The sequence below is a fragment of the Camarhynchus parvulus genome, chromosome 3 (genome assembly GCF_901933205.1).
Source record: "Camarhynchus parvulus chromosome 3, STF_HiC, whole genome shotgun sequence".
NCBI classification, from domain to species: Eukaryota; Metazoa; Chordata; class Aves; order Passeriformes; family Thraupidae; genus Camarhynchus; species Camarhynchus parvulus.
Genome location: NC_044573.1, coordinates 91339782 through 91351914, shown reverse-complemented (window position 1 = coordinate 91351914; position 12133 = coordinate 91339782). Strand labels below are relative to the sequence as shown.

General features: G+C 36.0%; 1 protein-coding gene across 1 annotated transcript in view; it reads left to right on the top strand.

The window, feature by feature from the left end:
• The window catches only part of BCKDHB (branched chain keto acid dehydrogenase E1 subunit beta), a 108404-nt gene that overhangs the window by 53857 nt on the left and 42414 nt on the right, over positions 1-12133 (top strand). Inside the window, exon 9 of the mRNA XM_030944590.1 lies at positions 9064-9150. Within this exon, the coding sequence (XP_030800450.1) occupies positions 9064-9150 (87 nt within the window). The remainder of the gene's footprint in view (positions 1-9063; positions 9151-12133) is intronic.

Here is a 12133-nt window from a genome sequence, read left to right as displayed (position 1 = left end):
CAGATGGCAGCACACCTCCTTTGGCCCACCAGCTGCTTTTCACAGTTTGGTGTCATCTGCAACTCTACTAAGGGTATACAGTCTACCCCATTATTCAGATGCAACTGCAGATTTGCCCAAGAAGAAAACAGCAAAATTTTCTAAATAATGATGTAGAATGCAGATTTGAAAATGTGTATTGAGATTGCTGGAGTGCTCCCATCTGTGGGTCATCTTACTGACAGCACTCAGACTGCTCACAGGTGCATGTCTTCTGCTTCAGTGAGCACTTGGTTGCATCTTGTGATCAAATTTAAGAAAATGTTACATATTTCATGAAAGACTTATCAGTAAATGCTTTTAAGCTGCTTTTGATAAAACTTCACCCAAACTGAATGTTTCCTATGATTTCTGAATGTGTTAATGAGATGAGGAAAAGTAAGCATGGCCTTGCTAAGGCTAAATCTGTGATGAATGTCTGGATCTGTGGACAAGGGATGAGCAGTGAATGACACCTTGACTGGGAGAAAACTCTTGATACTCTCAGAATACTCCTGTATCCAATGAACAGCTCTGGTCCAGTGGACAGCTGGGTAGGTAAAATACTGTTTGAGTGGTTGCATAGTCATGCTTAGTGGGTAGAGCCCAGTGTTCTACCTGGAAGCCAGTGACAAGCAAGGACTGCAGGGATCTGTACTAGGGCCTGTCCTCCCTCCCTTCCTTCATCCATGCTACTGTTAACATCGTCTCTTGCTTCTGCATTTGCACTGTCAAAAATATAGCACAGCTTCTCTCTGTGTTCCAAATTGTTTACTTGTTGCTTCCCCTTCCTTTGAGCTCTCATTAGGATTTTCTTCCAGCTATATATTGCTAATACTAAGGAGTTGATAAAAGAAGCAGCCAGGTAGAAGCACAGTTGGACTGATTGTTTAGGAGAGAACAGATTTAAAGGGGCTATGTAAAATGAACGTAAGTTTCTTTTTTTGAGCTTTGCTCCATATTAGAAGTCAATATTCAAATGCGAGTATGCATTTTCAAAGGGCTGAGTAGGCAGTATGGCAGCTGTCTACAACATACTACACTTGAGTACATGGTTTGATAATTTTTTTGATAAAGCATTAATAATTTGGTTTCAGGTAGACATCTTATTGGGCAGCAAATACATTTCTAATACTTCTCTTAGTTTTCCTACATTTTTGTCCATTGAATGATACTTAAGTTGTAATGCCTCATACTTTAGGTCTTTGTTGATTTTCTTTAATATCTGGTCTTTTATTGTGATTTGAAATCAATTGGAAAGGAGGTGAGACTAAAAAATTCTGGAGTTTTGTGTGGTGGTTTTTTTGCCTGGTTGTTTTTGGAGAGAGGGTGTTGTGGATTTTATTTGTTTTCATCTTTTACTCCAGAGAAAGCAGGTGAAGGTATAGGGACAGTGTCAGAGGGGGGCTGTATAGCAGGACAACCGCTCTTACCACTCTTGATATGCGAAGGTCACACATTTTGTTCAACATTAGTGGACGACTGTTCTCTGTTCTTCCCCTTGTCACAGTTGTCTGTTAATGTCTTCTCCTTTGTTTTGATTCTCCTTGATAGAAACCAGAATCAAAGTGTCTTCATCTTTGGCTCTTTGCAGTCTGGGAACCATAAAGGATGTGCTTGTCATCATTCTTGACATACAAATTAGTTATCACAGATCCTTTTGCTTTGGGGAAACTCATTCTGTGCTTCCAAAGCTGGCAGTAGGTTTGAGCCTGTCCCAGCAGCTTTGGCTGTGCCATTGGCAGTCCATGAATTCCAGACTTGTAGGTCAGAAAGCACAGACCTTGGTTGCGTCAGCTGAAAACACAGGAGTGGATTAGAAGCCTCAGTTTTGGTTAAGTAGTAAGTAGTAACAGGAAGACTAAGATTTGTGCTCTGCTGATGTGGGTCAGTTCAAATTGGCAACTGTTTAGCTGTTTGTCTCAAGCTAAAAAGGTCATAGACTTGTTTTCCATTCCCTGCTGTTAATCAGCATATTAGTTTATTACAGAATTGCCTATGTTTTTTTCATTTTATTGTTTGAGAAGTTTTTGTTAAAGATTTTTTTTGTCCAATGGCCTTCCTAAGTGGTGTAATAAAAATGACTTATTTTTCTTTCCAAGTAGATTTATGTTTGATCTTCATAGATTGTTGCCAGTGTTAGGCTAGGATTCTCTGCTATACAATAGCAATACTGTGATAATATTTGTTATACTTAAGAGAATCTTTAACAGGAGTGTAAGGCTGACTGCCTTGTTACCAGTAGCTGAGAAATCTCATTCATGCTTTGTGTTGTTGAACTGATGAAATAATGGTTTTCATGTCATTTGTTTATCTGGGAATTGTCTTGGTTTTATTGAAAAATGACTCAATGAGTTTCAGTCAACTTTTGGAAGTGGAGCGTAGACACTGTGATAGAGTACATCTCTCATTTTCCTTCTCTGGAAATCTAGTTCTGTTGAAACCCACAGCAAATGATGTTATTTTGTTTTCCTGTTTCATTTTTTCTTCAAAGTTAAGAATTAGTTTTTGTTGGTTGGATCTTTAAAGAGGGCTTGCTTTTCCTAGTTTTCCTGCTTCTAGGAGAAGGCACTCTTGGGCTATAATTTGCAAACTAGAACATGATTGTTAGAAAGCTGCAGGGTTTTCTTGTGTCCAGGCTCCTAGGACACAAACTGTCCCCCTCCCTTTCTATTCCTTTTCTTAGGACCCTGGGGGGGGAAAAATGGTGCTTGAGGATCTATTTGGTTTTCCAGAGATCCCAAAAATCCAGTGGGATTCATCCTCTGGGATGTCTAGAAATAGGGGATGTAATAACTGCATTTTCTAGACTGTCGGTGTATCCCATGCATAAACAATTCATTGTAGCTGGCATGTGTCATCCTGTGGATCTGCATGTGCTAAGTGAATGTAATCCTCAGGGATTTATCTGGAAGATTATGTTACATATTTCTCTGTGGGAAGTGCTGAATAGGAATCTGGGTTCTTAATTCTATCCCTATGCTTGTGGTGTTCAGTACCAAGAATGCTGCTATGCAATTTGTTATTGAAACGTTAAAGGGAAGGTAGAACTAATGGGCTGGAGAGAGTAGCCTCCCTCAGGGTTTACGTTTTCCAAGCACAAATTCATTAAAGCAGGTCTAAAAATGAAAAAGGAAGATGTTTTTCAAGACATTTATTGAAACTTTACCAAGTAATTTTTTTTTAAAGCTTCCATATTCTGATTTGTTTTCAGCAAAAGCACATATCAATTAATGTTCATTTTTATACAGTTTTATAATTGCTTCCATACATGCTCAGTACAAAATGGAATACAATAAAAATATAATTTCAGTACTCTTGCCAGCTTTTTAAAAATTATTATGGAAATCTTGTTTTTCGATTATGCAGGAAATTTTTATAGTCTCTAAAGAACACAATCAAAGGCATGCAAAAATGTAAAGGGGAAAGTGAACATTATTAAAAAAATCCTTTTCTGTAAGAGATGGAAAAATCTTTTTTTATTCTGAGAACACAATTTTCTTCTTAAAGAAAATAGCTAGCTTACCATTGTGACAAAATAACAGCTATTTATAAGAAAAGTTTGACTTTGATAATATCTCTAAAGGCAGTGTCCATGTTAGTGAAGCAGCTGGTTACACTGGTAGTTGTGGTGTTGCTGTATGTGGAGAGCAGTATTGTTACATGTGGTTTAGCATCAAATTCATTTTGGTTGGCTGCTTTCTCCTAAGTAAGGGCAGAATATGTTACTGGTAATGTCAGCACTTGGATTTCAAAGTGCTTGGAAGTGCCAGGCTTGTGTTGTTTTCTTCTGTCATCGGTGCTTGTAGGAGAGGAGAAAACATCCAACAAAATGAATTGAGAGTTGAACAGAAACGTGATTATAGAAACTCTTGGATGGAGAGTGTGGTCAGGGAGGTTGAAAACAATTTGCTCAACTGCTTCACTATAAAAACACTGGGCTGCATCTCAGAAAACCTTCAGAGTGCACCCTGAAAGCATTTGTTTTGCAAAGGCATTAGGTTTTTTTTACATTTCCTTATTAGATCATGCTGTTAGCCTTTTTCTCTGATGCACTGTCAGTTGTCATTCTTGTGAATGACACCAATGTAAAACAGAAATGACAGTGAAATTGAGGTGGAAAAGTATAGTCAGTATTGGTTTCTCTTTTTTTTGGAGGGCTAATTTAATGGTTTAAAGCCCTAGAGTCTCCTCTCTAATGATTGGATATAGCAGAGGTGACATTGGTGTGCCATAACCTGGGTCACTGCTGCCTTCCAGAAGGAGAGAGCACTGCTGAAGTTTTTCTGTGCAGATCTTGATGTGCTTTCCATTTTGAAATCTGTCTCTGAAGTGGTGTTTGCTGCTCTGTGCTAACTGTACAGGATAAATCAGATTATCCCCTTCAAGTGACTTTCCCAGTAGCCTTCTCGGTGTTGAAGAGATGTCAGGGATGGGCTGGGAAAAAGAAGTTCTGGGCGGGGTAGGACCTCTCCCTTTTGGAAGTCCAGGGTTGTGTCATCTGAACTTGGCTGTGACAGCACAGAGCGACCATGATACAAGGAGAAGCCATGCTCTCGAAGTGCCTGGATGTTGCTTCTGACTTCCCTCTATAGTCTGTTACTGAAGATAGCAAAAAAAAAAAAATTCAATTTTCATTTAATTTGAGATGTGATATACATGCAGAATCTCTTGGTGCCCTCTGAAGTATATGTAGACTTTAAAGATCAGCAAGCAACAGCTTCTACTTGTAAAGAAAGAACACTTTTATCAGTGCTAATCTCTTAAGTCATACCACACTTTTGAAGATATATTTTCAAAAGTAATCTTCATGAGATGCAAAATGTGCATGTATTTCAAAATATTAGTTTTTTACTTAGGTAATAAACTGTAAAGACTGTGGTTTTGGAAGACAGAATGGTGATGTTGGGGAAATGGGGCAAATCAATCCCTTACAGAAATACAAGTGTTTGGTTGTGAGGGGACAAAATACATTGTTCTTTGAAAGGCCATCCTTTTCTCTACCTAATCCAGACCAATAAAACCAATCCATCTGTCCACCTTCAGAAAAGGTGGTAAAATGGTAGGATTATGCTGACCAGTTTGCTACACTGTACATATTTAGCCACTGTTTTCTCCAGTTTTATGCAGTGGTGTTTCCTTGGAAGTCTGAAGGTTGAGGACTCCATTACCTGATAGTATTGAGCTGCATTTATTTGTACTCTAAATGCTCTTCTGAATATTGGGCTTTGGTTATCCTGGTGGTTGAATAATCACCTTGTCTAAATTAACAGGAGCTAATGTTTTGCCATAGATTTATAAAGTGAAATTAATGCCTTATAAAAGAACAATGATGATACCTGCCAATAATCACTAACCATGTCTACTGTGCCCTGTAGATAGTAGAGCAGCTAGTTTTGAAATTTGCACTTTTAACTGAATAACTATTTTGCTTCCAGGAAGTAAGATTAAATTTTCATTTGAAGATATTGAAATTAAATGTTAGTTTTCTAGGACACTATGAATGTGTTCACCAGGCTTTGTTCTAAGCTATGCCAAGTGAAGTATTTTTTCATGATAATAGATATTGAAAAATTGTATCTAGAAGAATCCCATCTGTTGTTATTGTCTGCTGTTATTACTGTATTGTGCTGTCATATATAAGGCAGAAAAAACAAGATAATAATTAAAATTAAGAGGGCATTACAAAGACTGCAATATGTTTGCAATAAGTTTGCTAACTGAAAGTATTTCTTGACCAGGAATTTCTTAGTCTGATACCTCATGAATCAGTTTTTCCACAAAAAGCCTGTACTAAATTAATTGGGCAGAATGATCTGTAAGCTCAGAAGATGCTATCAAGAAATAAGCAGCAATTCAAAAATAATTAGAAATACATGCTCAACTGTTCAGCGTTGAGAACATTTAATAGGTGCTCAAAAATAAATTATCATAGTTTGAAAAGTAAGACATTAGTAGTGAGCTGGCTTGTAACCGTGTGGCATAGAAAGGCAGTGATGGTGAATGGAAATAGTCTCAAGTTCCTGCAAAGTTGGATCTGGAACCTGTTTTTTAATATTTCTATCAAATACATGGAAAACATTATAACCATTACTGGTAAAAAGTTTGAGGTAAGAAACAGCTAAGAAACCAATAAAATAGACAGTTACTGATAAAGAGAAGATAAGCTCATTAATTGAGCTAAGCTCAGGCACATCAGATGTTTTTCAGTATATCGAAATATAATTTTGTGTCTTGAAATAATAAAGGCACACTGTATTTTCGTCTTTATTCCAGGAAGCCATTATCCTTTAACCTTCTTTCCCACAAGCAGGGAGTTGCAGTTATCAGTAAAAGCTGGACTTGTCCTGTTATACTTTGGCCAACAGGCGTCATACATCCAAGAGCTGCAGTAGTGCAGCTGTATTATCTTTGCATTTGATGGTGTTCTGATAAAATCTGGAATGCTGCTTCCAGATGGGTGTGCTTCAAGAAGGACGTAGAAAACTGGAGATGATTCAGGGTAGGGTTTCAAGAGTGATGAAGGAGTTGGAAATGTGCTGTTTGCTGAAAGATTTAGAGCTCGGTCTTCTTGATTTATCAAAATCATATTTACAAGACCATTTGATCACACTCTTAATTATTCACTTGGGAGCAGAAATGTGATAATAGATAGTGCATCCTTCTAGCAAACAGAAATAAAACACAAAGCAGCAGCTTTGAAAGTAAGTCAGCCAAATTAGTTTGGAAATAGGGTGTAAAATTGTAACCAGGAAGGGATGTAAAAACTGGAACAATTTACCAATAGGTATGACTCATTTACAAACACTAGAAATACTTAAGATTGCATGTATTCCTGAAAAACACACTGTAGGGTTGGTTGGGTTCTAAAAGCACCAAACCTCTGCATGATTTTGTAGCAGGAGTGATGCATATAAGAGTGTTATAGTAGGTCTGAGATGTTTGTATGCAATGCTTGGTGATCATAGCTGCTTGTTCACTCTTAACAAGCTCCCACAGACATGGACTACCTTGGAGCCCATAGGAATCACATGTGAAAACAAGGATTTCTCACACTGTAGAAGCAGGTTACCAGGAAGAGATTATTGTTCCCTTCCCCCCTGCCTTTTCTTTATTTACATGGATTCAATTTGAGAACAGATGAAATAAAAGTTATTAATTATTTAGTATAAAAGACCATATTGGATTCAAGAAACTGGAGATGTGAAAGTAACTGGAGACTGAGACATAGTGAAGGAACAGATTAAAGGTCCTTTTCTTTTTTTTCCCTAAACATTAAATTATCTCTTTGGGGAGATAATTTACTGGACTGACAGATTATTGGTCTGACCCCATGTGAATTTTCCCATATACTAACAGTGTTAGATTATACTCTATTATTCTCTGGGAAACAAAATTTGTAACTTAAATGACAGCTTATAAAGGAAAAGAATCTTTCTTTGAAATAAAGAGGATTAAAGAAAACATGAACAACTGGACTGAACTTTAACATCAATTAGTTGCATCAGTTTTACTATAGCAACTTGTACTATAACAACTGATTGTATCGGTTTTAATCATATCAGCTTAAAACTAGAGCATACATTTTGTTTGTGGAACTGTTGTTCTGATGTACTGGACAGATTTATAGTGCAGTTAATACCTCTGTTCCTTTAGATATGAATTTCCAGTGCTGGAAAAATACCCCAGAAATCAGCCTATGCAACTGCTGAAATTTTTTCTGTCTTATTTAGCTCTGGATATTTTCAAACCATTTTGTAGTACAGTATATGGAACATGTTCGTAGCCTGCAAGTTGCCAGTACATCTGTGCATGAGCTGCTTAGAGCCACTGATTGAGTCATTGCTAGAAAAGCAAAAGAATTAGTAAAATACTTGAATCAGAGAGAAAGCTGCATAATTAGGGTGTTGCCTTTATGTATCCTGTTATGTAGATAACATGGAGCTGTCTGACTGGACAGTGTGCTGGTGTAGACATTAAATTAAAGATCACAGTATTCAGAGGGTCTGATCTGATAGCAAGCACTGTCTTGGGCTCTTCCACTTGATGGATAATATTTGACCAGCAATATAGTATGGACTTATCTTAAATGTCAGACTGCAGCTGTTCTTGAAAGATTAACATACACAATAATCTGATTTTTTTGATGTACATATCTAGAAGTTTCTGAAACTTTTTAATGAGCCTTTTTATTATAATAATTTTAAAATGCATGTCATGGAAGTAGAGACTTTGCTACCATATTTCTTATTAAATGTATCCGATACTGTTTGATTCAGGCAATTTAGCATAGTTCCAATAAACATCAATATATTTCTGTATGGTGAAGCTTTATATTTCCCATAAGATTAAAAATACTTTGCTTTCATTATTACTGTCTGCAAGGAGCACAGTTTTGGTTTTTTCATCAAAGATGATTAGGTCATCTGTATATATTATGCTCTTTATTTAGCTATGAAGTAGATTACATAACAACTGCACAAACATTGAAATCTAAAATTAGAAAATGGTACTACTAATTGCCATGTAAAATTAAATATGCAGCACTAATTCACATGTTTCTTGCTAAAATTTTTATTTAGCAATTTTATTTTCTGAATAGCAGTGGTTCATGATTTGATATGGGATCTATTTGTACAGTGATATAAGGGAAGAATTTCTTTGTGTATGTATATTTTAATATTTTGAGGACTCAGTTTTTTACTGGCTACTTGTTAAAATCTTTATTCTATTTTAGAGACATTACAGTTTGCATTGATAGGGTAAATTAATATGAAACGAGTTTAAATTTATTCTTGATACTTGCTTAAAATTGAGTGGAAAATCTGAATACTTTTATAGTAAGTATAAAACCATCCTATTAATGACTCGGTTGAGTATTTTAGGATAATTTATTGTTCACTGGAAATGCAAGAGGGGAAAAGGAGCTGTGTTCTAACCCTGCTAACAAAGTCACATATTTCATATGTTCCACAAGTAGTACAAGTAAGAAATCACAAGAGCTGTAATTTGGTGACATTTTGGGTGTTTGTTTTTCCTTTTCAGTCGGTGGCAAAGACTGGGCGATTGCTGATTAGCCATGAGGCTCCCCTGACAGGAGGATTTGCATCTGAAATCAGTTCCACAGTTCAGGTACATGGGTTATTTGCTTTTAAGTGTTCTGTGTGGATGAATGTTTGTCTGTAGAAGAAATACTTAACGCTACATTAAAAGTTGAGGTTTTATATTTTTTTAAAGTTATTCTGTTTTGTAGTTTTGTGCATGCTTGCCTTTCTTTATCTGAACAGATGAGAAATCATGTACCTACTAGGCACTGTGCAAAGTGTCTGCTAAGCTAGAAATTTAACTTCCACTGCAAAACAGGGAGAATGAGCGCTGTGAGATGCAGGGGAAAAATCTTCATGTGTAGTCTGGTTTTAATGTTCTTTTTTATTTTTCTCATATGCATATCCCCTGAGCTTCTTAAAAATACATGCTAGGAATGTTGAAATCAGACAAAGAAAAAACATTCATGTCCAGTACAGTATAACACAGTGTGACACACAGTGTTCAGAGACCTCTTGAGAAAAGTCTGCAGAAGCTGTTCACGTGTTTGTGGTGATGCTCATGCACGTGTCAAGCTCGTGCACACAGAGCAGCTTGGAAAGGCTGAGATGTCCGTCAGTATCACTTACATCTGGAGCATTAGGTTTTGGAAGTCCTTCTGAGCTTTCTGATGTGTTTTATACCTGTACCTCCCTGGAAATTTTCCCCTTAACTTGATTTCTTTCCTGTGCACATCAGTAGTTCCAGTTTCTAGAAACATCTAAATTGTGTCCATCTCTATCTGATGACTCTTTTTTGATTATTTTAGGATAGTTAAATTAAAGGACTAGAATGAAATAGGATTGTAAAATTCCCGATAGTCAAAATATAAACCATGTAGGCAGTTATTAAAGTTTGGTAATTAGCCTTTTTATGGGAAGGAATAGAGTTATTAGTTCTGGGAGTGTAATTCTGAATTAAATATGTGGAAGGAATCAGAATACTATGTTTCTTTAACTTGGTGGTACAGTTTCTTTTAAAGAGTAGTTGAACTAATTTTAATGTAATTATATTAAGTTAAATTCATTTTTTCTACCAAAATGTTTTCTGTATTAAGAACCAAATATTTGGTTTCATGGAGACCTCATAGCAGCCCTCCAGTGTCTTACAAGGAAGCTGAGAAGGGCACTTCATCAGGAACTTTAGTGATAAGAAAGAGTAATGGATTCAAACTGAACAAAGGGAAATTAATGTTAAATATATGGAAGAAATTCTTTACTGTGAAGGTGGTGAGGCACTGGAGGAGCTTTCCCAGAGAAGCTGTGGATGCCCCATCACTGGAGGTGTTCAAGGCCAGGTTGAATGGAGGAGCTCTGAGCAACCTGGTCTAGTTGAAGATGTCCCTGGCCATGGCAGGGAGTTGGAATGAGATGAAGGTACCTTCCAACCCAAACCATTCTATGATTCCATGGTTTTTCATCCTTCTAAATGATCAACATTTGACCTCCTTTCTTTAGTAGATAGCCTCTGATTAAACTAGAACTAATAAAGCCATAAGGTACGGCCAGCTGTGAGTGCAGGAAATTAATTTTCTTTATAAATTCTCACAAAAATGTGAAATAGACTCACCTAAAAGAGCCTGTGTTCTAGCATCTTGTATTATTATCAACACTTGAGGAGAAAACTATTCTAAGGTGAGCAGCAAAGTCAAAATCTACCATATAACAAAGGAAAGCATATGTGGATAAAAAATGAGTGGAAAAAAAATCTTATCAGTAAATATCATTGGAAAAACATGGGATGCCAAATATATTGCTAAAATTACAATATTAGTTTTTAATTCTCTGACCTCCTCTAAGAAAGCCACTTACCTGATTGATCCTTCTTGAGGTGTTGTTTTTCATATCAGAGGTATATCTGACAAATATCACTTGTTTAGAAAACAAAGTTGAAAGTGCTTTAGTAAAGGGCTATTTATTTCTGTCAATATTAAAAGAAAATATTTGTTTTATTATAGTTGCTCGTAATTTTATATTCATCTTTCTTAGGAAACTAGGCTTTGTATCTTAAGAAATATTGATCTATTACATATGCTCCCTCAGAATAAATTTGAATATAAATTTTTGGCATTGCATTTCCATGACAAGTTTCTTTCATATAAATTGCCTGACTTGACTCTGTGTTATAACCATATTGTCATTACTCTGTATCTCCATTCTTGAAGATTCTATCATCCATATGAAAATTTTGATATGAGTTCTTTAAAGATTATACTGCAAAAGAGATTAAAATAAAAAGTTACAACATTTTAAAGAACAGTAATGCTTTAGGCATAATAAAGGCTTTGCTTTTCTTATTCATTTAAAAATCTTGATCTCAATGATCAAGTTAAGTCAGTATGTCTAATATCACTGTGCTCTAAAAATGAAAACAAAAAGTGAAATTCTCTTTTGCTGGATACAATGCATACTGAGAATGCCAAAAATTGGGGATTGCAGTTGGCTTTAGTTTCTTCTTACACATGGAAGTAATAAGACTTCAATAAAATATGCCCAGTTGGATTAGATGGTTAGTTTCCATAATGTTATTCCATCCTTGCTGTGAGGTCTCATCACAGAAATAAGGTGAATAGAAGTATATAGGCTATTTTAAAAGTTAGTGGTCACATACACTTCATGTGATATAAAATTCAAGGAAAAGAGATCAAATGGTAATGATGACTTTCAGTCACGAACTGTAGGAAAAAATACATTGAATACTTTCCTTTTTGGATATGAGAGATTTATAGCAGCATTTGAAGAGCATGTTAAATCAGGTTGTTGTGTGTCGAGTACAGAATATTTTAAAGGGGCATGTTACTGCACTAAGTGGTCATTTGCTCTGCTCAGATAAAAACTAAAACCAAGAAAAGATTATGTCCTTAAAACTCTATGTGATACAACTGTGCCCTTTGCTCCAGTATTTCATATGTGCTCTCAATGGGTATTCTGAAGTGAGCAACAGATGCCAGGACAAATTCAATCCAGGTACAGTTAAAAGTCCAAATAGTTTATATTCTGTATAAAAGCTTGCAAAACTGTTGTGTTCAGCA